At 46.5% G+C, this 25,727-nt stretch overlaps 1 protein-coding gene across 8 annotated transcripts in view; it reads right to left on the reverse strand.

Moving 5' to 3' along the window:
• rb1 (retinoblastoma 1) overlaps window positions 1–25,727 on the reverse strand; it is a 456,612-nt gene that overhangs the window by 13,887 nt on the left and 416,998 nt on the right. For all 8 annotated transcript variants that reach the window (XM_070894055.1, XM_070894054.1, XM_070894053.1 and 5 more), the window contains 3 exons: window positions 20,406–20,436; window positions 19,427–19,569; window positions 19,179–19,231 (listed from right to left, as the gene is read on the reverse strand). In XM_070894055.1, the coding sequence (XP_070750156.1) occupies window positions 19,179–19,231; window positions 19,427–19,569; window positions 20,406–20,436 (227 nt within the window). The remainder of the gene's footprint in view (window positions 1–19,178; window positions 19,232–19,426; window positions 19,570–20,405; window positions 20,437–25,727) is intronic.

Genomic DNA, 25,727 nt, shown 5'->3' on the forward strand with positions numbered 1-25,727 from the left:
AGAGCGCTGATGAGGCTGAGGGTCAGTTAAAAGATATAAAGGTGGCATACGGGGTAGCCAAAAACAGGGTTCATGAAGAGGCTGATCACAGGCCCTGTAATGAAAAAATCCGTTAGTTGACCCTAGCATTATCCGGGGCCAGGGGTATGGCTTGTCGCATGGCACTAGGGGAATGTGGGTAAACTGGGAAGGAGGAGGAGGAAAAGGAGCTTGATGATGGTCAGGGTCAGCCGGCTCCCGAAGCACCGGGACCAATGTGTCCCCGGCGACAGCAAAAGTTTGGTCCATCCCCACAAGGCGGTGGTCAGGGACCATTGCAGGGTGATTATGTGCTCCCATATACATCCCTCCAGTTGTAGGAAATGCTGGCCAGTGTGCCGAAACTGAAGAATGAAGGGGATGCCTCTGTTTATTTTGCCAATGTAGAGCAAATAGGGGATCAATAATTGTGACGACAATGAATTGAGAAAGATGATACTGTTCTCCCTAGATGATAAGCTGTACCAGGGTTTGTCAGCAGCCACTAAATTAGGAGGGGGTACTCTAGATGGGGTAAAGGATGAAATTTTAATGGCACTGGGACATAGCAAAGGCAGGTTCTTGCAGGTTGAGCAGACCAGACAGCTGGCTGGCGAGGCTCCGGATGCATTTGCAGACAGGTTATGGCCCGTGTATCTGAAGGCGACGGGGGGAAATCTAGCCCGAGCACAGTTGTTAGGGGCTCCCAGGAATCATTGGTTAAGGGCTCTAGTGGCCAACAGGGCTAGGGCGGAATCATGGTTTGACCCCGAGGATGTTAATAATACAGAGCCAGGCATGTTAAGGAAACTGACTCTGGCTTTTAAATCCGACCCGAGTGTGATGGCCGGGGGAGGGGGGGGGTAGATAATAGACAAAAAGGAAAAGTGCATGAGATGAAGGGAAACATGGATGGTAGAAAAGAATGGAAGCAGGAGGCGGGTAATTGATCAGATCCCAGGCGTGCTTTAGCTGTGAGAGAACGGGACACTGGGGCAAGAAGTGCAAATTCCCAAGAAAGTAAAGACCAGGACATAGGGAACCCTCTAGGTCAAAACCACGGGTAGTAGAGGCGGAGAGAGAGGGTAGAAGACCCGTTGGAACTTCGAGTGGCTGCATTACGGCAGGTTATGGGCAAGGATCAGGGAAAGCTGGATGCTGCCGTATGCAGCGAAAAGCCCAGTGCGCCCCTACTTCCCTCATGATTAGGACACGCCCAGCCCGAATATCTGTGCTGCTCACCTATGATGAGTGGGGCAGACCTTGTGTAAAAATCAAGTTAGAGACCACTTGGGGAAAGTATCTAGTGGACACCCGAGCTTCCAGTACAGTGGTTCACTCACCAAACCCCACTACTTCTCCATGGTCGAGCAGGGTCCCATTTAAGTTAGTGGGTTTCACAGGGAACGAGCAGGCTGCGGCAGTATCAAAACCTTTGTCTATAGGGTTAGGAGCCCTTGTCACCAAGTGGGAATGTGTACTGATGCAATGGGATCAGCCCAGCGCGGGGGTCCTCGGAGCTGATTTTATGCTGGCCCACTATGTGATAGTGGATATGAGGAACCACTGTCTATGGGGGGCAGTTGGTTCGGATAAACTTGAGGAAGTTTTAGTTATCCCCAAGGCAGAAAAGGTGAAAGGTAGCGCCTGTACTATGAAATCGAAGGGAAGCTATGACCTGGAACAATTGGTCCGTAGCATCTCGGAAAAGTATCGGGCATGTGTGAAGAATAATCTCGCCACTCACCGACATGACTGTGGTAGGGTAACGGGGTTAGATACACGGGGACCCAATTTTGTGACCTCAGAAACAGTATCGTTTTCCCCGGGAGACAGTGAAGGACTTGGAAACTGCACTGAACTCCCTGGTGGAACAAGGGGTACTGAGACCGATAGCGACCCATGTGGCCAGTTAAGAAGCCGATCAGTCATGGAGAGCCACAGTGGACTATCGGATTCTTAATAAAGGTATTCCAGCATGCGTGCCCAAGATAGCAGCAGTAACCGATCTAATAGGGAATATCCCTGTGGAGACAATGATGTTTCACTGTACTGGACATAGCTAACAGGTTCTGGTCTATCCTAGTAAGACGGAGGATCAGTCTAAATTTGCCCTTACATTCAAGGAGCAACAGTATATGTGGACGTGCCTCCCGCAAGGGTTTCATAACAGTCCCTCGATTTTCCATCAGTGTATGGCTGATGATTTAAAAAATTTTAGTCAGCCTAGCCAGTTGATCCAGTACGTGGTCGACCTACTATTATTCTCAAAGTGCAGAGGACCACGGGCCACTACTGACGAACTACTAAAGTTGTTAGGGAAGGCAGGATTTAAGGCAAACCCCAAGAAAGCCCAAATTGGACTGGAGGAGGTGAAATTCTTAGGACTGACGATTAGGGCAGGGGAAAGGGCTATAGACAAGGCAAAGAGGAAGGCAGTACAGGAACTACCTGCTCCAAAGAGTGTAACTGGGGTAAGATCTTTTTTTGGGTATGACTGGGTATTGCAGGGATTTTATTAAAGGCAGCCCCTTTGCTTAGACTCCTTAGGAAAGGAGTAGGATGGGAATGGGATGAGAGTTGTAAGGAGGCATTTACCTGCCTAAAGGAAGATTTACATACTGCTCCCGCCTGGAAGCAATAAATGGGAATGAGGACTTTTATCTGGAGGTAGCAACGACTGGGGATAGTTTGAGTGCAGTGTCGCTCCAAGAACAGCATGACAGGTGCCTTATGCCTCCCGAGTCCTGACAGATGTAGCGAGGGGTTACTCAAATTGCGAAAGACACCTTTTGGCGAGCTATTGGGCCGTAAAATGTTTCCAATTATTTACTGACCTGTCTCACACCGACACAGATGTTATTGGACGGGAGGATAAAAGATGGGATAGTGAGTAGCAATCGCCTTGCCTGCTGGACATTGCTACTCTCCCAGATGAACCTAAGGGTGGAAAGATTGACGGAACCTAAGCTGGCCCTGAATATGATTTATCCAGGGATGGATCATGTATGCTCGGTAGAAGGGGTATGGGATGTAGATGTGGGATTCCGGGCTGGGAACATCCGACAGGGAGAGAGATATATGTGGCTGGGTCCAGCTCGCTAACAGACGGAGAAGGTAGGACAGGGTGTGGAATTTATGACCCAGGGGCTGGAATAGAAAAACCATCAAACTCCCCAGCACACTGAGCGTACAACAGGCTGAGTTGGTGGTTGTAGCTTGTGTGGTCATGCACCCTGAGGAATTCCCAGCCCCCTACACCATATGCTCAGACTTGATGTTCACGTGCAATTCTTGCACTGAATATCTGGCAATATGGGCTAGACCAGGGTTCAAGTCTGCCGACAGGAAACTGCTGGTAATGGCCCCGCTGCTAAAAACAATCCTGGGCATTACGGGCAATAAAGGGGAGTATTGCATTCAGAAAGTAAAGGTGCACTCAAAACCGAGCCGAAATAGAAAGGTAACCAGAAGGCTGACGAGTTGGCAAAAAAGGGGGCCAGAGAGGGAATACTTTGGGACCGGTACCAATCTGGACAGATCGCAGCCATAAGGGATATGGAGGGCCCAGTGGGGTTGAAGTTGCCCCCAGACCGAACAGATTCAAGAACAAGATGCAGTGTTAAAAACCGTGATTAAGAAAAGGGTAGAAGGGGAACCAAATGAGGGTCCTTTTGGAGCAGCAGATATAGTGGTCAAAGAGGGGATGCTGTTTAAAGGGGAAAGGTGGATCGTGCCCACACAGTACCAGGAGTTTATGCAGCTAGCTCATGGGGGTCCGGGAACTGGACATCCAGGGCCGGAAACTACCTGGAAGAAAGTGGAGGAGGTGGGTTGGTGGCTTCATATCAGGGAAGAGATGAAGGAATATTGCAGTAATTGCCTAGTGTGCGCTGCGAATAATCCAGACCCCCACTGTAGAAAGTTGGGATACGTTAGGAGGGTAGAGGGACCATGGCGATCTATACAAATAGACTTTATCGGGCTGCTGCCCACCACAAAGGTAGGCAACAAATATTGTCTGGTGTTGGTGGACGTTTTCTCCAAGTGGGTTGAGGCCTTCCCTTGGCGATCAGCCACTGCATTCAACACAGCTAAGATCCTAATCAGGGACGTGTTCTCCCGATGGGGACTGCCCCAGATAATGGAATCAGATCAGGGGAGCCATTTCACGGGACAAGTCATGCAGACCAGCCTGAAACTTTTAGGGATACAGGGGAAATGGTATGTGGTCCACAACCCCCCAATCATCGGGTATAGTGGAAAGGATGAACCGGACCATAAAGGGAAGGCTTAAGAAGGAGATAGGGTAAGATTCAAAGAAATGGGATGAGGTCCTGCCTCTAGTTCTTATGAATATCAGGGCCAGCGTCTCCAAAACACAAGGCACTCTCTGTATGAGCTGATGACCAGAAGGACGATGTGGACCCCGACTCATGTGTTGGTACCGGTCCTGACCGAAGCTCAAATGTGGGAGGTCAACAGGGACAGGTTCGTAAAAGACCTGTATGAGACCTTGAGGAAAGTGCAATGGGAAGCCGTGAATAACATGGGAAGCCAGCACCAGAAGAATGGAATGCTGTTAGAGCCACAGAAAGTGCAGGAGTGGAAGGTAGGGGACCAGGTCATAGTGAGAAATTATGCCCGGGTAAGGGCATTCGAACCACTGTATATGGGGTCGTACAGTATAGTGGACAAGGCAAGCCCTATGGTTTACGCAGTGTGGTTGCCAAAACAGACAAAATGGTTCCATATTAATCAGTGCAAACTCTATGATCCAGGGAGAGAGGAATAAAACAAACCAGAATCCAGGGAACGATCATGAGTTTGACCAATGTAAGTTTTCCTCCCATATTGTGGGATGAAGAAGAAAACCCAGAGAGCGGAGCAGTAAGAAGGAGTCGGACACCCCAACCTAGGGTGCCTTGGACGCCTCCTCGCACACCAACCCCGAGCCGCAAGAAGCCCCAACCTGGTAGAAAGGAAAAGGGGATATGGTGATTGTAGCAATTACAGCATGTATAATATGTATATAACCTAAGTTTGACCTGTGGAGGAAAGACTCGGAGCAGTGCTATTCTTCTTTTCTTTTACTTTACTTGAAGAGGCGAAACGAACGGATAACGCAGGATGAAATGCGTTCTGTGGCTGAGCCTGTTGGTGATCCTGATCAGATCAGGACAGATGGAGAGAGGCAACATCAAGATGTCGCTTACTTACGGGTGTATGGTAGGAGCCGGGCCCACTGTAACATAGGGGGGTATAACATGGGGCACTGACATGATAGCTACAGACTTCCATCAGGAAAAGTGGCCGGGTTGGTTGGGGTCAAATTCCACTAAATATTCCAATCACACTGGTTACAAATTCGGTGAAGCATCGGTGCCCTGCCCCAAATTAAATATCACCACCAAAAAGGTTCTGGTGAACGAGGGAAGGCGAGTCTGCCTGGAATGCTGGGATGGTGGTAGTGGCTACGGAAGGCAAAGGGTAATGAATCCACGGATTGGGAAACGACTCATACAGATGGATTGTGGGGACAAAGGGGGGAGTGAAATTGTGTTGGGAAAAGTGCTGGAAGGAGGAACAAGGGGTTTGTGTGTGTGTGGGAGGATTGGAATGTAAATGCCAGAAGGGGGTGTCCATCGCTTTTAAATGGCAATAGACTGGACTCAGAGTTTCGATTTGTGTGTGGTCCCAGATCCTCCAAACATATCAATGCTACCGAGCTAGTAGCACATAAAAGGAAGCCCCTACCATCAGTCTCAAAGACACGGGATATAGAGGTTAAGTGCCCCATAATGACACCCGGACCTAGGAATGGGTTGGTGCTGATTCCAACTGGGAAAGTGTTGTACCATGATGTGCATTATGAGTTAGCATTATGAGTCCACAACAACAACCCGCTGTCTCCTTCCCCTCCCTCCCCTCCACAACAACAAACCGCTTTCTCCTCCCCCCCCTCCCGCTCAGCGGCACGAACGGCTTTCTCTCCCCCCCCCCCCTCCCGCTCAGCGGCACGAACGGCTTTCTCCCCCCCCCTCCCGCTCAGCGGCAACGAACGGCTGCAGAATTCTCCCTGGCTGAAGCACTTTCACACAGGTAGGAAGATGGTTTATTTAATCTTTTCTTTGCTTATAAATGTTTATTCAGGTTGGATTTATTTGTATAATATTTGTATAAGTATAAATAAGGATTTATTATAGAATTTAATGACTTCCCTTCCCCCCCCCACCTCGCTCTGGACGCCTAATTTGTAATCTGCGCCTGATTTTTTAATGTGTAGAACAGGTTTTTTCAGTTCCACAAAAATCTTCACTTGCTCCATTCTACTTTAGTTTGGAGTACGTTTTCATTGTGGAAACTTTCAAATCAGGCGTCAGTGGCCGGACACGCCCCCTTTTGAAGAAAAAATTCTGTTCCAAAGTAGAACTGTTCTACCTGACTAGAACTGCAGAAAAAAAAATGTGGAGAATTGCGATTTCTAAGATAATCCGTTCTCCACCAGTTGCTCCTAAAAATCAGGCGCAAATCATGTGGAAACTTGGGCCCTTAGTATTGTGTCCACATCACCGACCGGTATGTGGATTTGAATCTGAAAGCACACAACCGATCAACTGTACTATGGAGGTGATGGCTCAGAACCACATCCCACCCTAGGTTGCTTATGAGGGCAATGGAACCTACTATGTCACCACCAGTGCAATCAGTATAGCGTACACAATGATACCTGGTGTACAGTTCATGACTCAACCTTTTGTTTTAAACCCCTGATAGAGGTTCAAGTAGCACAGGAAAGGATTATCCCTATTTCAAATCACACCTCAGTAAATCTCACAGTGAGCGGTATTTTACCAAACCTCCAAGATTATGTATCACATTTTGGGTATGATATTTCGCCATTACCTGAGCATCTGACAAAACTGGTAAAGGATGTGGCGTGCTCCCAAAAACATTACTACACTCTCCAGCAGAAAACCAGAAAAACGCGAGAGGAGATCAGGGGAATGACCACCCCACCTTGGTGGGACATTGGGTTTAATATTGAAACCCCTCCCTGGATTCGAATTGCCTCACATGTATTGATAATTGTGCAATTAATTATGGTGTTGTATCTGTTCAGGTTGTCGTATAAAATGAACCGAAGGGCAAACTGGGAAAAGGAGGAAAAAATGTATAAAGGGGAGTTGGGGATTATGAAATCAAATGTTAGACTGTGTAAAAGGAATGTGAGATTTGATTGGGGCCGACAATGCAATCATCATGGCAGGAGAATGAACGGGAGTAATAGCTCTAATGTAAGAGATATTAAAGGGAGAGATGTAGGATCCGTTCCTCCCCCACAACGGTAAAAATTGGACTATTGAATATAAAAATTCTGAGCTGCATCACAGCTTGCAAAAAGAGCTGGGCAGGAAAGGGTTAATTCTTACATTGTAGCCAAACCATCAGACATCATGAAGGACTATGATACAGGATATCTGCCATCGCCCTAAATCACCAGACAATGGCAGCAGAAGAGAGACATAAGATCATAAGAACATAAGAATTAGGAACAGGAGTAGGCCATCTAGCCCCTCGAGCCTGCTCTGCCATTCAAAAAGATCATGGCTGATCTGGCCGTGGACTCAGCTCCACTTACCCGCCCGCTCCCCATACCCCTTAATTCCCTTTCACACCTTCAATGGTTTCCTGTCTGAAAAGATACAGGAACATTCATATATTCATTTACCTTAAGTGGTTACATTACTTAAAAAAGCATACCCTGGACTGTGGGTACAGAAAGGCTGGTATCAGGATAGGCTTAGATAATGGACCGGATCCTGAGCCATTTGGATATGAATGCTACTAGAAACCAACAATTAAGTCACCTTGGGAAGGTTACTTTGTAAAGGACCTCACCCTACAGACAGGCGGGGGCCAAGGTAATCACGGACAATGACTCTAGATGAGGAACAATTAGCCATCAAGAGCTCACATTTGATGCGGCCATCGTGTTAAATCTGTTCCAAGATTGCAAGTTGGTTTTTGGTATAAAGACGACCCATTTTCAAAGGCAAAGGGCTCAGCAGTACAGAAGCAGTACAGGAACAGCAACAGAAGCCAGACAGTCTTCGGGACACAAGCTGCAACCAAGGAAAGGGCCTACAGTCAACCTCAGAAGACAGCCGAGGAATTGGTGATTGTATGTTTTGTTCCAGCCAAAATCATAGAAGGGTTTTGTGTTTGGGTAACTTTATATGTAGCAGTCAAATTGTGTACGAGTTTAACTTTGTCAAGTTGTGCCAATTCAAAATAACCTTTTCATAGGCGTTTGTGTTCTGGGTTTGTTAGTCCCACATAAAAACATAGAAAATAGGTGCAGGAGTAGGTCATTCGGCTCTTTGAGCCTGCACCACCATTCAATAAGATCATGGCTGATCATTCCCTCAGTACCCCTCCCTTTCCTGCTTTCTCTCCATACCTCTTGACCTCTTTAGCCGTAAGGGCCATATCTAACTCCCTCTTGAATATATCCAATGAACTGGCATCAACAACTCTCTGCGGTAGGGAATTCCACAGGTTAACAACTCTCTGAGTGAAGAAGTTTCTCCTCATCTCAGTCCTAAATGGCCTACTCCTTATCCTATCCCCTGATTCTGGACTTCCCAAACATCGGAAACATTCTTCCTGCATCTAACCTGTCCAGGCCTGTCAGAATTTTATATATTTCTATGAGATCCCCTCTCATCTTTCTAAACTCCAGTGAATAAAGGCCAAGTCGATCCAGTCTCTCCTCAGGTGTCAGTCCAGCCATCCCGGGAATCAGTCTGGTGAACCTTTGCGGCACTCCCTCAATAGCAAGAACATCCTTCCTCAGATTAGGAGACCAAAACTGAACACAATATTCCAGGTGAGGCCTCACCAAGGCCCTGTACAATTGCAGTAAGACCTCCCTGTTCCTATACTCAAATCCCCTCGCTATGAAGGCCAACATACCATTTGCCTTCTTCACCACCTGCTGTATTTGCATGCCAACTTTCAATGACTGATGTACCATGACACCCAGGTACATGGTCTCGTTGCACCTCCACTTTTCCTAATCTGCCGCCATTCAGATAATATTCTGCTTTCGTGTTTTTGCCCCCAAAGTGGATAACCTCACATTTGTCCACATTATACGGCATCTGCCATGCATTTGCCCATTCACCTAACCTGTTCAAGTCACTCTGCAGCCTCTTAGCATACTCCTCACAACTCACACCGCTACCCAGTTTAGTGTCATCTGCAAACTTGGGAGATATTACACTCAATTCCTTCATCCAAATCATTAATGTATATTGTAAATAGCTGGGGTCCCAGCACTGAACCCTGCAGCACCCCACTAGTCACTGCCTGCCATTCTGAAAAGGACCCGTTTATCCCGACTCTCTGCTTCCTGTCTGCCAACCAGTTCTCTATCCACATCAGTACATTATCCCCAATACCATGTGCTTTAAATTTGCACACCAATCTCTTGTACGGAACCTTGTCAAAAGCCTTTTGAAAGTCCAAATACACCACATCCACTGGTTCTCTCTCCCTTGTCCACTCTACTAGTTACATCCTCAAAAAATTCTAGAACATTTGTCAAACATGATTTCCCTTTCATAAATCTATGCTGACTTGGACCGATCCTGTCACTGTTTTGCAACTGCGCTGTTATTTCATCTTTAATAATTGATTCCAACATTTTTCCCACTACTGAAGTTAGGCTAACCGGTCTATAATTACCTGTTTTCTCTCTCCCTTCTTTTTTAAAAAGTGGCGTTACATTAGCTACCCTCCAGTCCATAGGAACTGATCCCGAGTTGATAGACTGTTGGAAAATGAACCTTGGTTGAGCCAAAAACCCTGTGCCATGTGTAATTTTGTTCTTATAAATCCTGACATCAAAGAACCGTGTCACGGGGGACGAGGCATTTAGTAACTCTTATAGTGTTCACTTTGGTAGGAAGAATAAGGAGGCCACTTATTCCTTGGAAGGTCAGAAACTAAATGGGGTACATTAAAGAAATCTGGGATACTGTTACATAAATCACTAAAGTTAGCAACAGATGTTGATACGGCAATAAAAGAGTGCAAACAATGTTCTGGGTTCATTTCTAGAGGAACAGAATACAAAATTAGGGAGGTTTTATATTTAGATAGAACCTTGGTTTGATCACACTTAGCATACTCTGCGCAGTTCTGGTCTTCATACTACAAAAAGGACAATGAAGCACTGGAGAAAGTGCAGTAAAGATTTACAAGGATGGCACCAGAATTGAGAGAATGCAATTATCAGGACAGATTGTGCAGATTGGGACACTTTTCTCCAGATGTGGAGAAACTGTTTCCACTTGTGGGGAGTCCAGAACAAGGGGTCATAAATATAAGAGAACCACTAACTGTGAAGAAATTCATCTTAAATTCTGTATTTGTTCAGAGTGGTGAAAATGTGGAATTCGCTGCCACATGGAGTGGTTAATACATTTAAGGGGAGGCTTTATACATACATAAAGGAGAAGGGAATAGAGGGATACGATGGCAAGGTGGAAAGCGATAATTAGAGTGGGAGGAGGCCCGTGGGGAGAATAAACACTGGCTGGTTGGGCTGAATGGTCTGTTTCTATGCTGTAGATTATATGTAACTATTCTGCACATTTGCCATGCAGTTGTACTGATTGCTTTGCCAGCAGTTCCCCATTGCTGAAAGATATTTGCTTCTTTTTGTCAACCACGTTGGTGTGGAACTGGAGTCACATATAGGGCAGGCCGGGCAAGGACAGCAAGTTTCCTTTCCTAGAGGCCAGTTGAGTTTTTAAACCACAATCCACCAGCGGCAGTTGGTGAGAGGGGAGCGACCTGTCAAAAGCCCAGCGGGAGATCGAGAGCCAGCGGCAGTTGGTGAGAGGGGAGCGACCTGTCAAAAGCCCAGCGGGAGATCGAGAGCCAGCGGCAGTTGGTGAGAGGGGAGCGACCTGTCAAAAGCCCAGCGGGAGATCGAGAGCCAGCGGCAGTTGGTGAGAGGGGAGCGACCTGTCAAAAGCCCAGCGGGAGATCGAGAGCCAGCGGCAGTTGGTGAGAGGGGAGCGACCTGTCAAAAGCCCAGCGGGAGATCGAGAGCCAGCGGCAGTTGGTGAGAGGGGAGCGACCTGTCAAAAGCCCAGCGGGAGATCGAGAGCCAGCGGCAGTTGGTGAGAGGGGAGCGACCTGTCAAAAGCCCAGCGGGAGATCGAGAGCCAGCGGCAGTTGGTGAGAGGGGAGCGACCTGTCAAAAGCCCAGCGGGAGATCGAGAGCCAGCGGCAGTTGGTGAGAGGGGAGCGACCTGTCAAAAGCCCAGCGGGAGATCGAGAGCCAGCGGCAGTTGGTGAGAGGGGAGCGACCTGTCAAAAGCCCAGCGGGAGATCGAGAGCCAGCGGCAGTTGGTGAGAGGGGAGCGACCTGTCAAAAGCATACTGGTGCAGCTACAGCGGGAGAGAAAGCAAAATAGAAGTAGAAAGTAATCAAAAAGTGACGTCACAGCCAATGGGGTAAGTGATTGGCTGGTGATTGGTGAGTAGCTTTTCTTTTATTTTTTATATCAGTAAGTGAACTATAACATTGTTATTACCAATTTAAGGGTATCTAAGGTTAAGACATGGCAGGAGAGCTCGGTCATGTGATATGCTCCTCCTGTACCATGTGGGAACTCGGGGACACTTCCGGTGTCCCTGACGACTACGTGTGTGGGAAGTGTATCCGCCTCGAGCTCTTGACGGTCCGCGTTGCGGAATTGGAGCTGAAGGTGGATTCACTCTGGAGCATCCACGATGCTGAGAATGACGTGAGTATCACGTGTAGTGAGTTGGTCTTACCGCAGGAGAAGGGTCCACAGCCAGATAGGGAATGGAAGACCAACAGGAAGAGCAGTGCAAGAAAGATAGTGCAGGAGTCCCCTGTGGTCATCCCCCTGCAAAACAGATACACTGCTTTGAGTACTGTTGGGGAGGATGACTCATCAGGGGAGGGCAGCAGCAGCCAAGTTCATGGCACCGTAGGTGGCTCTGCTGCAAAGGAGGGCAGGAAAAAGAGTGGGAGCGCGATAGTGATAGGGGATTCGATGGTGAGGGGAATAGATAGGCGTTTCTGCGGACGCAACCGAGACTCCAGGATGGTATGTTGCCTCCCTGGTGCAAGGGTCAAGGATGTCTCGGAGCGGGTGCAGGACATTCTGAAATGGGAGGGAGAACAGCCAGTTGTCGTGGTGCACATTGGTACCAACGACATAGGTAAAAAAAGGGATGAGGTCCTACGAAAAGAATTTAAGGAGCTAGGAGCTAAATTAAAAAGTAGGACCTCAAAAGTAGTAATCTCGGGATTGCTACCAGTGCCACGTGCTAGTCAGAGTAGGAATCGCAGGATAGCGCAGATGAATACATGGCTTGAGCAGTGGTGCAGCAGGGAGGGATTCAAATTCTTGGGGCATTGGAACCGGTTCTGGGGGAGGTGGGACCAGTACAAACCGGACGGTCTGCACCTGGGCAGGTCCGGAACCAATGTCCTAGGGGGAGTGTTTGCTAGTGCTGTTGGGGAGGAGTTAAACTAATATTGCAGGGGGTTGGGAACCTATACAGGGAGACAGAGGGAGACAAAAAGGAGGCAAAAGCAAAAGACAGAAAGGAGATGAGGAAAAGTGGAGGGCAGAGAAACCCAAGGCAAAGAACAAAAAGGGCCACTGTACAGCAAAATTCTAAAAGGACAAAGGGTGTTAAAAAAGCAAGCCTGAAGGCTTTGTGTCTTAATGCAAGGAGTATCCGCAATAAGGTGGATGAATTAATTGTGCAAATAGATGTTAACAAATATGATGTGATTGGGATTACGGAGACGTGGCTCCAGGATGATCAGGGCTGGGAACTCAACATCCAGGGGTATTCAACATTCAGGAAGGATAGAATAAAAGGAAAAGGAGGTGGGGTAGCATTGCTGGTTAAAGAGGAGATTAATGCAATAGTTAGGAAAGACATTAGCTTGGATGATGTGGAATCTATATGGGTAGAGCTGCAGAACACTAAAGGGCAAAAATCGTTAGTGGGAGTTGTGTACAGACCTCCAAACAGTAGTAGTGATGTTGGGGAGGGCATCAAACAGGAAATTAGGAGTGCATGCAATAAAGGTGCAGCAGTTATAATGGGTGACTTTAATATGCACATAGATTGGGCTAGCCAAACTGGAAGCAATACGGTGGAGGAGGATTTCCTGGAATGCATAAGGGATGGTTTTCTAGACCAATATGTCGAGGAACCAACTAGGGGGGAGGCCATCTTAGACTGGGTGTTGTGTAATGAGAGAGGATTAATTAGCAATCTCATTGTGCGAGGCCCCTTGGGGAAGAGTGACCATAATATGGTGGAATTCTGCATTAGGATGGAGAATGAAACAGTTAATTCAGAGACCATGGTCCAGAACTTAAAGAAGGGTAACTTTGAAGGTATGAGGCATGAATTGGCTAAGATAGATTGGCTAATGATACTTAAGGGGTTGACTGTGGATGGGCAATGGCAGACATTTAGAGAACGCATGGATGAATTACAACAATTGTACATTCCTGTCTGGCGTAAAAATAAAAAAGGGAAGGTGGCTCAACCGTGGCTATCTAGGGAAATCAGGGATAGTATTAAAGCCAAGGAAGTGGCATACAAATTGGCCAGAAATAGCAGCGAACCTGGGGACTGGGAGAAATTTAGAACTCAGCAGAGGAGGACAAAGGGTTTGATTAGGGTAGGGAAAATGGAGTACGAGAAGAAGCTTGCAGGGAACATTAAGGCGGATTGCAAAAGTTTCTATAGGTATGTAAAGAGAAAGAGGTTAGTAAAGACAAACGTAGGTCCCCTGCAGTCAGAATCAGGGGAAGTCATAACGGGGAACAAAGAAATGGCAGACCAATTGAACAAGTACTTTGGTTCAGTATTCACTAAGGAGGACACAAACAACCTTCCGGATATAAAAGTGGTCAGAGGGTCTATTAAGGAGGAGGAACTGAGGGAAATCTTTATTAGTCGGGAAATTGTGTTGGGGAAATTGATGGGATTGAAGGCCGATAAATCCCCAGGGCCTGATGGACTGCATCCCAGAGTACTTAAGGAGGTGGCCTTGGAAATAGCGGATGCATTGACAGTCATTTTCCAACATTCCATTGACTCTGGATCAGTTCCTATCGAGTGGAGGGTAGCCAATGTAACCCCACTTTTTAAAAAAGGAGGGAGAGAGAAAGCAGGGAATTATAGACCGGTCAGCCTGACCTCAGTAGTGGGTAAAATGATGGAATCAATTATTAAGGATGTCATAGCAGCGCATTTGGAAAATGGTGACATGATAGGTCCAAGTCAGCATGGATTTGTAAAAGGGAGATCATGCTTGACAAATCTTCTGGAATTTTTTGAGGATGTTTCCAATAAAGTGGACAAAGGAGTACCAGTTGATGTGGTATATTTGGACTTTCAGAAGGCTTTTGACAAGGTCCCACACAGGAGATTAATGTGCAAAGTTAAAGCACATGGGATTGGGGGTAGTGTGCTGACGTGGATTGAGAACTGGTTGTCAGACAGGAAGCAAAGAGTAGGAGTAAATGGGTACTTTTCGGAATGGCAGGCAGTGACTAGTGGGGTACCGCAGGGTTCTGTGCTGGGGCCCCAGCTGTTTACATTGTACATTAATGATTTAGACGAGGGGATTAAATGTAGTATCTCCAAATTTGCGGATGACACTAAGTTGGGTGGCAGTGTGAGCTGCGAGGAGGATGCTATGAGGCTACAGAGTGACTTGGATAGGTTAGGTGAGTGGGCAAATGCGTGGCAGATGAAGTATAATGTGGATAAATGTGAGGTTATCCACTTTGGTGGTAAAAACAGAGAGACAGACTATTATCTGAATGGTGACAGATTAGGAAAAGGGAAGGTGCAACGAGATCTGGGTGTCATGGTACATCAGTCATTGAAGGTTGGCATGCAGGTACAGCAGGCGGTTAAGAAAGCAAATGGCATGTTGGCCTTCATAGCGAGGGGATTTGAGTACAGGGGCAGGGAGGTGTTGCTACAGTTGTACAGGGCCTTGGTGAGGCCACACCTGGAGTATTGTGTACAGTTTTGGTCTCCTAACTTGAGGAAGGACATACTTGCTGTTGAGGGAGTGCAGCGAAGATTCACCAGACTGATTCCCGGGATGGTGGGACTGACCTATCAAGAAAGACTGAATCAACTGGGCTTGTATTCACTGGAGTTCAGAAGAGTGAGAGGGGACCTCATAGAAACGTTTAAAATTCTGACGGGTTTGGACAGGTTGGATGCAGGAAGAATGTTCCCAATGTTGGGGAAGTCCAGAACCAGGGGTCACAGTCTAAGGATAAGGGGTAAGCCATTTAGGACCGAGATAAGGAGAAACTTCTTCACCCAGAGAGTGGTGAACCTGTGGAATTCTCTACCACAGGAAGTAGTTGAGGCCAATTCACTAAATATATTCAAAAGGGAGTTAGATGAAGTCCTTACTACTCGGGGGATCAAGGGGTATGGCGTGAAAGCAGGAAGTGGGTACTGAAGTTTCATGTTCAGCCATGAACTCGTTGAATGGCGGTGCAGGCTAGAAGGGCTGAATGGCCTGCTCCTGCACCTATTTTCTATGTTTCTATGTTTCTATTCATGGTCACTTCTGTTGGTACCAGCTTTTTATTTTTCAGATTTGTTAAAACTGAATTTAAATTCTAGAACTGCCATGACAGGATTTGAACTCACCTCCTCCAGAATTAGCCATGCCTCTAACCGAGCTGTTCTATTACAGTTACAACATTGGCATCTACCTGACAATGTGGAAAAGTGCCCAGGTATGACCTGTCCACAAAAGCAGGACAAATCTAATCCGGCTAATTACCGCCCCATAAGTCTACTCTCAATCATCAGCAAAGTGATGGAAGGTGTCGTCAACAGTCCTATCAAGCAGCACTTACTCACCAATAACCTGCTCACCGATGCTCAGTTTGGGTTCTGCCAGGACCACTCAGCTCCAGACCACACTACAGCCTTGCTTCTAACATAGACCAAAGGGAATTCCAGAGGGGAGGAGAGAGTAACTGCCCTTGACATCAAGGCAGCATGTGACTGAATGTGGCATCAAGGAGCCCTAGTAAGATTGAAGTCAATGGGAATCAGGGGGGAAACTCTCCACTGGCTGGAGTCATACCTAGCACAAAGGAAAATGGTTGTGGTTGTTTGAGGTCAATCATCACAGCCCCAGGACATCGCTGCTGGAGTTCTTCAGGGCAGTGTCTTCGGCACAACCATCTTCAGCTACTTCATCAGAGACCTTCCCTCCAGCATAAAGGTCAGAAGTGGGGATGTTCACTGATGACTGCACAGTGTTCAGCTCCATTCGCAACTCTTCAGATAATGAAGCAGTCCATGCCAGCATGCAACAAAACCTGGACAACATTCAGGCTTGGCCTGATAAGTGACAAGTAATATTCGCACCACACAACTGCCAGGCAATGACTATCTCCAACAAGCGAGAGTCTAAACACCACTCCTTGACATTCAACGACACTATCATCGCCGAATCCCCACCATCAACATCCTGGGGGTCACCATTGACCAGAAACTTAACTGGACCAACCACATAAATACTGAGGCTACAAGAGCAGGTCAGAGGCTGGGTATGCTGCGGCAAGTGTCTCATCTCCTGACTCTCCAAAGCCTTTTCACCATTTACAAGTCCTGGATGAGTGCAGCTCTAACAATACAAGAAGCTCGACACCATCCAGGACAAAGCAGCTCGCTTGATTGGCAGCCCACCCACCATCTTAAACACTCACTCCCTTCACCACTGACGCACGGTGGCTGCAATGTGTGCCATCTACAAGGCTTCTTCGGTAGCACCTTCCAAACCCACGACCTCTACCACCGAGAAGGGCAAGGGCAGTAGGCGCACAGGAACACCATCACCTGCAAGTTCCCCTCCAAGTTACACACACTTGGAAACATATTGACGCTCTTTCATAGTCGCTGGGTCAAAAGCCTGGAACTCCCTACCTAACAGCACTGTGGGACTTACTTCACCACGTGGACTGCAGTGGTTCAAGATGGTGGCTCACCACCATCTTCTCAAGGTCAAGTAGGGCTGGGCAATAAATGTTGGTCTTGTCAGCGACACCCACATCCCAGGAATGAATATAAAAGGCTCATTAATATGACCATTACACTACTGTACTCTTACAAAAATACATTAAAATAGTTTGATGCTATTAGCAATACACTCGGACTAAGCAACTGATTGAACAGCCGTTTACTGCTGAACTGTTTATGGTACCAGTAGAGTCTGGGTAGTGCTGAGTCAGCCTTCTGATCCCTTCAGAGACTAATTGCTGCAGATGAACATTCTAAACTGAGGCCATTGTTCTTCAGCAATGTGATGAGTACAACCGAACTGAATGGCTCTGATCAATCAATGAGGCTTCTACTGCCCGGCAATTCCATGACTGTGAAAATTAGCACTGCTGTGCAATGTGTCCCAACCAGATTCCCTTTACTTTCCTTCCCCTAGTGACTGATCACTACAAATGGCAATCACTATATCTAGTTTATGCTGTATTCTTTTTATATCTAGTCTCTTATTTTTAGTAATTATATATTTTTAATTTGCCTATTATAAACTCGTGTTGAAAATAGATTGCAATATAAAGCATACTACAGGTAATATGTTGCCAAATAGATATTAATGCTATCGCATGATGTGGGAGCTGAAGGTATATATTGCATAGATTCACCTTGATGCCTATCACCTTTAGTACCAAGCCAGGTGTACCACACCTGCTTTATTGTGCGCCAAATGTTCACTGAATAATGGTGTGAAGAGTGAAGACGGCAATCAAAGCCAATAGGTTAGATTGTGGTCAGCAAGGAAACAGATCTAGTTTGAACCCCAAAAAATGAAACACTGTGGATATTAAAACTTTCACATAAATGATTAAATTAAGAACACAGCTTGAACAAATAAAAGGCCTTTCCTCCTACGTAGACTGCTCCATCTACAGCCCATGCAGGACAACCTCAATCATGGAACTTTCCTCCTCCCAACCACACTCATTTCCAAGGACTAGATGACTACCCACAAAAACATACTCTGCAATATCTTGAGTACAACAGTCGTGCCTGTTCAATACTGTAACAATTCATGCAGCGAGGACTCTGACATCTCCAATAGGGTTCCATGATCTTGGGAACAAATTTGATGACCCAATATTATTTGTAGATTTAAAAACAATTGGTCATTGTGCCTTGTAAAAATCCATCTGTCAAAAGATGCTCCACAGTAAAGCATTGACAGTGTTTGCACTTATATAATAAGTGAATGTGCTGACCAGCAGCCAACAACGCACAGTTGAAATAGCTACCCTATGCTTATTTTAGCTGTAAGACTGCTACCCAGTTCCCTGCTTTACAATCTGAATTACTGCAATTAGTGAGATGATCCATCTTTGATTTCACTTTGACATCAAGGGGTATGGAGGGAAAGCAGGAATGGGGTACTGAAGTTGCATGATCAGCCATGATCATATTGAATGGCGGTGCAGGCTCGAAGGGCTGAATGGCCTACTCCTGTACCTATTTTCTATGTTTCTATAATGGGCCAAAAGCCACAAAATAGAAGGCCTACCAGTACCCATCCTTCCTGTGGTCTTAATTTTAAAAAGCCCAATTGTCTTACTATTTCACCTTGGAAAGTTTTCTGGCTGGGTCAACCTTAACATGGCTGTGAAAACCATTTTTGTTTCCAGTTTATGGCTTGGACATGCTTGTTCTTTCTGCAGAATATAAAACCAATGAACTCCTAAATGCCTTTCATATTCTGCTGGGTCTATTCACATCTGGTTTCATATAACTCCAAACTATCTCCCTATAACTGTGATGTAAATACTATTGCTATGGAAAATAATTTGATTTGGGGTTTCTACCTCTGAGGTTAGATGGCCTGCCTCAGCAAGTCATTCCTCTCTCGCTGGAGCAGGCCGAGAACTTACAGAACTCCTCCTCATCACAGCTGGTTAATTTGGGTGCTTGACAACCATAGGATATGAAAAATCACAACCACAAGATACTGAAGAGGGTATTGGAAGTGAATTGAAAGCACTTACTCATTTCAGCAATCTTCTGCTGCAGGAGTTTGGATTCCCCAGACAAGTGCTTGCTAAAAGGCAGAAACAAAAGTAAATTAAATCCAAATGAGTAAATATCTTAATAAATTAAATCATGTGGGTAAAGCTCTTGTGCTACAATCTGTGAAATAATTCTATTCTTGAAACAAAGTGAAAGCCTGATTTCTTTCTTTGCTGATTTGCGATCAGATACATTACGGAGAAGCACAGCCATCCTCATTGTTTACCTGCCGTCTGCCTCATCTTGTCCATCCATATCGAAGCGAAGCCTCTTCAGTGGTTTTGGCACGCTCCCCGTGTCTCCAGCCCGCTTCAAGTGCCGATCACTGCTGCTCACCAACTGATTGATCTTCTGGAATTTTTCTGGTGACTGAAACAATGACCATCAGTGTGGTGACAATTACCAGACAGATCACAGTCCAGCTTGGGGGGATAAGAATGCGTGTGTTCCCCTTTTCACACAATATTACTACTTTGCTTCTATTCTCAATTTACATACAAGAAACAATTCTCTGACCAATTCTCCATCTCCTCCATCATACCCCATTAGTTGTATACCTAGACCTGTTACTGTAAGCTGCATTTAGATGGGATACACAAGGGCAATTTATTGGCGCATTCCTGGTTATACTGGATAGGATCAGCTTTATTTATGTGTGTGTTACACACTCCATTACCACTCAGCCATTGGGGAGCTGACAAGCTTTGTAGTGACACTTACGGAGACTTGTGTAAGGAATTGAGTACTGCCATGAGAATTCCAGTTACACTGCCTGATTATTGTCATGAGCTAAAATAGAAACTGTCAAATCATGAATGGACATTGTTGAGCTTTCAGGTTTGTTGACTTGACCTGCAGAGTGGGATTCCAATACTGTTAGATGTATACTAGGTCATTAATGCACTAGATGTCTGACTTGAAAATCTTGTGTTAATATCTTTACTGAAATAACTAAAGTCAAATCATAATCATCAGGGATACAGAAATTACATCAGCTAATTGTGTGAATTGAGCAATCAAATAATTCTATAGTAAGCGCCTAGCTCAATATTAGTTTTGATTTGCAGAGAGTTCTAGGCATTTAAAGACATTCCAGATATTTTACATTTTAAGAAATTAATTTGGACACAATATAGCACAAAATATTTAAGAAGCTTTAATCAAGAGTTCTGCACACAAAATAGTTTTGAAAAAGTACCACTCACCCCAAATGGTTCACCAATAGACACCAAGATTCTGTGAAAGCAAATAATGGTTCAACAATTATGAAAAAGTGCAAATATATAGGAGGCATGAAATTATACATGGTATATAAAGAGCATATATAAAAATAAAGATAGTATACAGAAAGCATAAAAATATAGACAATATATAGAAGGTATGCAAATATAGATAGAATGTAAAGCAGCAATATAACATGAGACATTATATAGAGAGCATATTATAGATATTATACAGAGGGCATAAAAATACTGAAATAAAGTACTATATATATATATATATATTGTATATAATATATTTAAAAAAAAATATATTGTATATATCTAAAATATATACTATAAAGATGCTATATAAAAATATATAGTACATATAGAGCAATTCAAAACATCTAGATATCATACAGGCTATATAAAATAGAGAAAGTAAACAGTATAAAATACAAATAATATATAGAGGGTATATTGTGTTCCTAACACAGATGAGGCTGCACACAGGGAGGTTAAAGTAACAGTGACCTCAGTCTTTAATAAGACACTCCAGAGTGAGGAACAGGCCTTAGGGGCCGGCTTTTTTACAGTGCTCCCAAGGGACGCTGGGATCCCTTGGGACTTCAGGGAATGCGCTCCCTGGTGGCGGAACATGGGAGTGCATGCTTTACAGATACACAACATCACTCCCCACCCAAAGTCAAAGTGAAAACTATTTACAAGGTGAGGCGGTCGGGAGCCTTTCTTTCCCTGGTGGACTGCCTCGGTACAAATGTCTGTTCTGGTGTGTTGGCTGTGCCCTCGCTGGGCTGGCGTGTTGTTGGCCCTGCAGGGCTGCTAGGTGAGCCTGGCCTTGCTGGGCTGTTGGGCGTGATGGGTTTGATTTCCTGGTTCAGCGTGGTGTCGTTGATCCTTTAGGTGTGTGTTGTGGGCTCGAAAAAGATGGTGTCTGCTGTGGGTTGTTCAGGGCAGTCTGTGAACCGCAGCCTCATTTGGTCCAGGTGCTTTCTGCAAATTTGTCCATTGTCTAGTTTGACTACAAACACCTTAATCCCTTCTTTAGCTATCACCATGCCGGTGATCCCCTTGGGACCATGTCCATAGTTTAGCACATACACACGGTCATTCAGATTAATTTCCCATGACACAGTGGTGCGATCATCGTTTACATTTTGTTGCTGTCGCCTGCTCTCTACCTGATCATGCAGGTTGGGGTGAACCAACGAGAGTCTGGTTTTAAGTGTTCTTTTCATGAGTAGCTCAGCCAGGGCACCCGTGAGCGAGTGGGGTCTCGTGCGGTAGCTGAGCAGTACTCAGGACAGGTGGGTTTGGAGTGAGCCTTCTGTGACTCGTTTAAGGCTCTGTTTGATTGTTTGTACTGCCCGCTCTGCCTGCCCATTGGAGGCTGGTTTAAACGGGGTCGAGGTGACATGTTTGATCCCATTGCGGGTCTTGAATTCTTTAAATTCAGCACCGGTTGTCACTGTCCAGTATGTCAGGCAGGCCGTGGATGGCAAACATGGCCCTCAGGCTTTCAATGGTGGCGGTGCTTCCCGACATTATTTCAGACTCAATCCATTTTGAAAAAGCATCCACCACCACCAAGATCATTTTACCGAGAAACGGGCCCACATAGTTGACATGGACCCTCGACCATGGTCTGGAGGGCCAGGACCACAATCTTAGTGGTGCCTCTCTGGACGCGTTGCTCAACTGAGCACATACGCTGCATTGCCGTACACAGGACTCTAAGCCAGAGTCGATACCGGGCCACCACACGTGGGATCTGGCTATCGCTTTCATCATTACTATACCCGGGTGTGTGCTGTGGAGATCCGAGATGAACGTCTCCCTACCCTTTTTTGGTAGCACTACGCGGTTACCCCACAACAGGCAGTCTGCCTGAATGGACAGCTCATCCTTTTGCTGCTGGAACGGCTTGATTGGCTCTTGCATATCAACGGATGCTGGCCCAACTCCCATGCAGTACACAGTTTTTTACTAGGGACAGCAGAGGATCTTGGCTGGTCCAAGTCCTAATCTGGTGGGCCGTGACAGGTGATTTATCATTTTCAAACGCTTCCATGACCATCAACAAGTCTGCGGGCTGCGCCACCATCAACAAGTTTGCGGGCTGCGCCACCATCAACAAGTTTGCAGGCTGCGCCATTTCCACCCCCGTGTTGGGCAATTGTAGTCGACTGAGAGCATCCGCACAGTTCTCAGTGCCCGGCCTGTGGCGGATGGTATAGTTATACGCTGATAGCGCGAGTGCCCACCTTTCTATGCGGGCTGAGGCATTAGTATTTATCCCCTTGCTTTCAGTGAACAGGGATGTGAGGGGCTTGTGATCGGTTTCCAGCTCAAATTTGAGGCCAAACGGGTACTGATGCATTTTCTTTACCCTGAACACACACGCTAATGCCTCTTTCGCAATCATGCTGTAGGCCCTCTCGGCCTTAGACAAGCTCCTGGAAGCATAGGCGATAGGTTGCAACTTTCCCGCAACGTTAGCTTGTTGTAATACACACCCGACTCCGTACGACGACACGTCACATGCTAGCACAAGTCTTTTACACGGATTATACAATACAAGCAGCTTGTTGGAGCATAAAATGTTTCTGGCTTTCTCAAAAGCAATTACTTGTTTTTTTTTCCCATACCCAGTTCTCACCTTTGCGCAATAACACATGTAGCGGCTCTAAAAGGGTGCTTAACCCCGGTAGGAAGTTACCAAAATAGTTGAGGAGTCCCAGGAACGACCGCAGCTCTGTGACGTTCTGTGGCCTGGGCGCGTTCCTGATAGCCTCTGTCTTGGTGTCTGTGGGCCGAATACCGTCCGCTGCGATCTTTCTCCCCAAAAACTCCACTTCTGTTGCCATGAAGACGCATTTCGACCTCTTCAGCCGCAGCCCTTCGCGATCCAGTCGCTGGAGGACCTCCTCCAGGTTTTGAAGGTGCTCGGCGGTGTCCCGATCCGTGACCAATATGTCGTCCTGAAAGACCACCGTGTGTGGTACCGACTTGAGTAGGCTCTCCATGTTTCTCTGGAAGATCGCTGCAGCCGACCGAATTCCAAACGGGCATCTATTGTAGATGAACAGTCCCTTTTGCGTGTTGATGCAGGTGAGGCCCTTCGAAGACTCCTCCAGCTCCTGCGTCATGTAGGCCGAAGTCAGGTTGAGCTTCTTGCCTCCTGCCAGCGTCACAAATAGGTCGTCTGCCTTAGGTAGCGGGTATTGGTCCTGTAGCGAGAAACGATTAATAGTTATTTTATAATCGCCGCAAATCCTGACCTTGCCATCACTTTTGAGTACTGGAACAATCGGGCTGGCCCACTCGCTGAATTCCACTGGGGAGATGATGCCCTCACGTTGCAGCCTGTCCAGCTTTCCACTCTCTCCCTCATCGTGTGAGGTACTGCTCGCGCCTTGTGGTAAATGGGTCATGTCTCTGGGACCAAGTGGATCCGCACCTTCGCCCCGGAAAAGTTTCCAATGCCTGGCTCAAAGAGGGAAGGAAATTTGTTAAGAACCTGGGTACATGAGGCCTCATCGACATGCGATAGCGCTCGGATGTCATCCCAGTTCCAGCGGATTTTGCCCAGCCAGCTCCTTCCAAGCAGTGTGGGGCCATCGCTCGGGACAATCCAGAGTGGCAGTTCGTGCACCGTGCCCTCGTAGGTGATCTTGACCATGGCGCTGCCCAGGACAGTGATGAGCTCTTTGGTGTACGTTCTCAGTTTCGTGTGGATGGAGCTCAGGGCTGGTCTGAATGCCTTGCTGCACCACAGTCTCTCAAACATCTTTTTACTCATGATGGATTGGCTAGCACCAGTGTCAGTTCCGTGGCTACGGGTAAGCCATTCAATTTTACGTTTAGCATTATAGGCGGACATTTCGTCGAAAATGTGTGCACCCTGTGTACTTCAGCGCCTGCCTCCTCTCTCAGAGGCTTGAAATTGCTTTGATCCACCATGGACCGATCTTCCTCTGCCACGTGGTGGTTAGCAGGTCTTGCAGAGCTTGCAGCTCGTTTGCAAGCTCGTTGGAGGTGCCCCATTGTTCCACAGCTGTTGCAAACATACCCTTTGAAGTGGCTGAATGGAAGCCTCCACAATGCCAACAAGGTGTGAATTGCCTTGCATTCATCCTTTGTTGGGGACTCAGTCATCTGGGTCACTTGAGGCCTGCTGGCAGTTGCAGACTCGTGGTTTCTGCCCTGTACATTTCTGCTTGCAAACACAGTTCCAGTTAATTTATGAACGTTGCCAGCACTTGTGTGCTGAGAGATTTGTTTAGTGTTATCACTGGTGGACATAAACGCCTTTGCGATCGCAATGGCCTTACTGAGGGTCGGTGTCTCTACAGTCAAAAGTTTTCGTAGGATGGTCTCGTGGCCAATGCCCAGTACAAAAAAGTCTCTGAGCATTTGTTCCAGGTAGCCATCAAACTCACATTGTCCTGCAAGTCGCCTTAGCTCGGTGACGTAGCCCGCCACTTCCTGGCACGTGTAGAACCGATACCTCGCCATCAGCACGCTCTCCCTCGGGTTAAGATGCTCCCGAACCAGTGTACACAGCTCTCATACGACTTATCTGTGGGTTTCACTGGAGCCAGAAGATTCTTCATGAGGCTGTAGGTTGGTGCCCCGCAGACTGTGAGGAAGACCGCTCTCCTTTTTGCAGCGCTTCCTTCTCCGTCCAGCTCGTTGGCTACAAAGTACTGGTCTAGCCCTTCGACATAGGTTTCCCAGTCCTCACCCTCCGAGAATTTCTCCAGGATGCCCAGTTTGCTGCATCTTTGCGTTGGATTTGTTTTCTCGTCGCCAGTTATTGTGTTCCTAACACAGATGAGGCTGCACACAGGGAGGTTAAAGTAACAGTGACCTCAGTCTTTAATAAGACACTTCAGAGTGAGGAACAGGCCTTAGGGGCCAGCTTATATACAGTGCTCCCAAGGGATACTAGGATCCCTTGGGACTTCAAGGGATGCTGGGATCCCTTGGGACTTCAGGGGATGAGCTCCGTGGTGGCGGAACATGGGAGTGCATGCTTTACAGATACACAACAGGGTAGAGGTAAATAGGATATTTTATATCAAGCCAATTAAAAAATTAATTGTGTTACTTGATAAAGGAAATAATTTTAGCTATTTAAAAAATATAATGCAGCCCAATTATGTCAATTGCTTTTAATCAATAAAATCACACAAAGGAGGGATACCCATTATTCTAATGTCACCTGTGTAAAAAAAACTAGTGAGAGGGTTAAAAGACTTCTGCAACAAGAAAAATAAGAATGGCTGGTATCTATCTGTA

The sequence above is a fragment of the Pristiophorus japonicus genome, chromosome 11 (genome assembly GCF_044704955.1).
Source record: "Pristiophorus japonicus isolate sPriJap1 chromosome 11, sPriJap1.hap1, whole genome shotgun sequence".
Taxonomy (NCBI): domain Eukaryota; kingdom Metazoa; phylum Chordata; class Chondrichthyes; family Pristiophoridae; genus Pristiophorus; species Pristiophorus japonicus.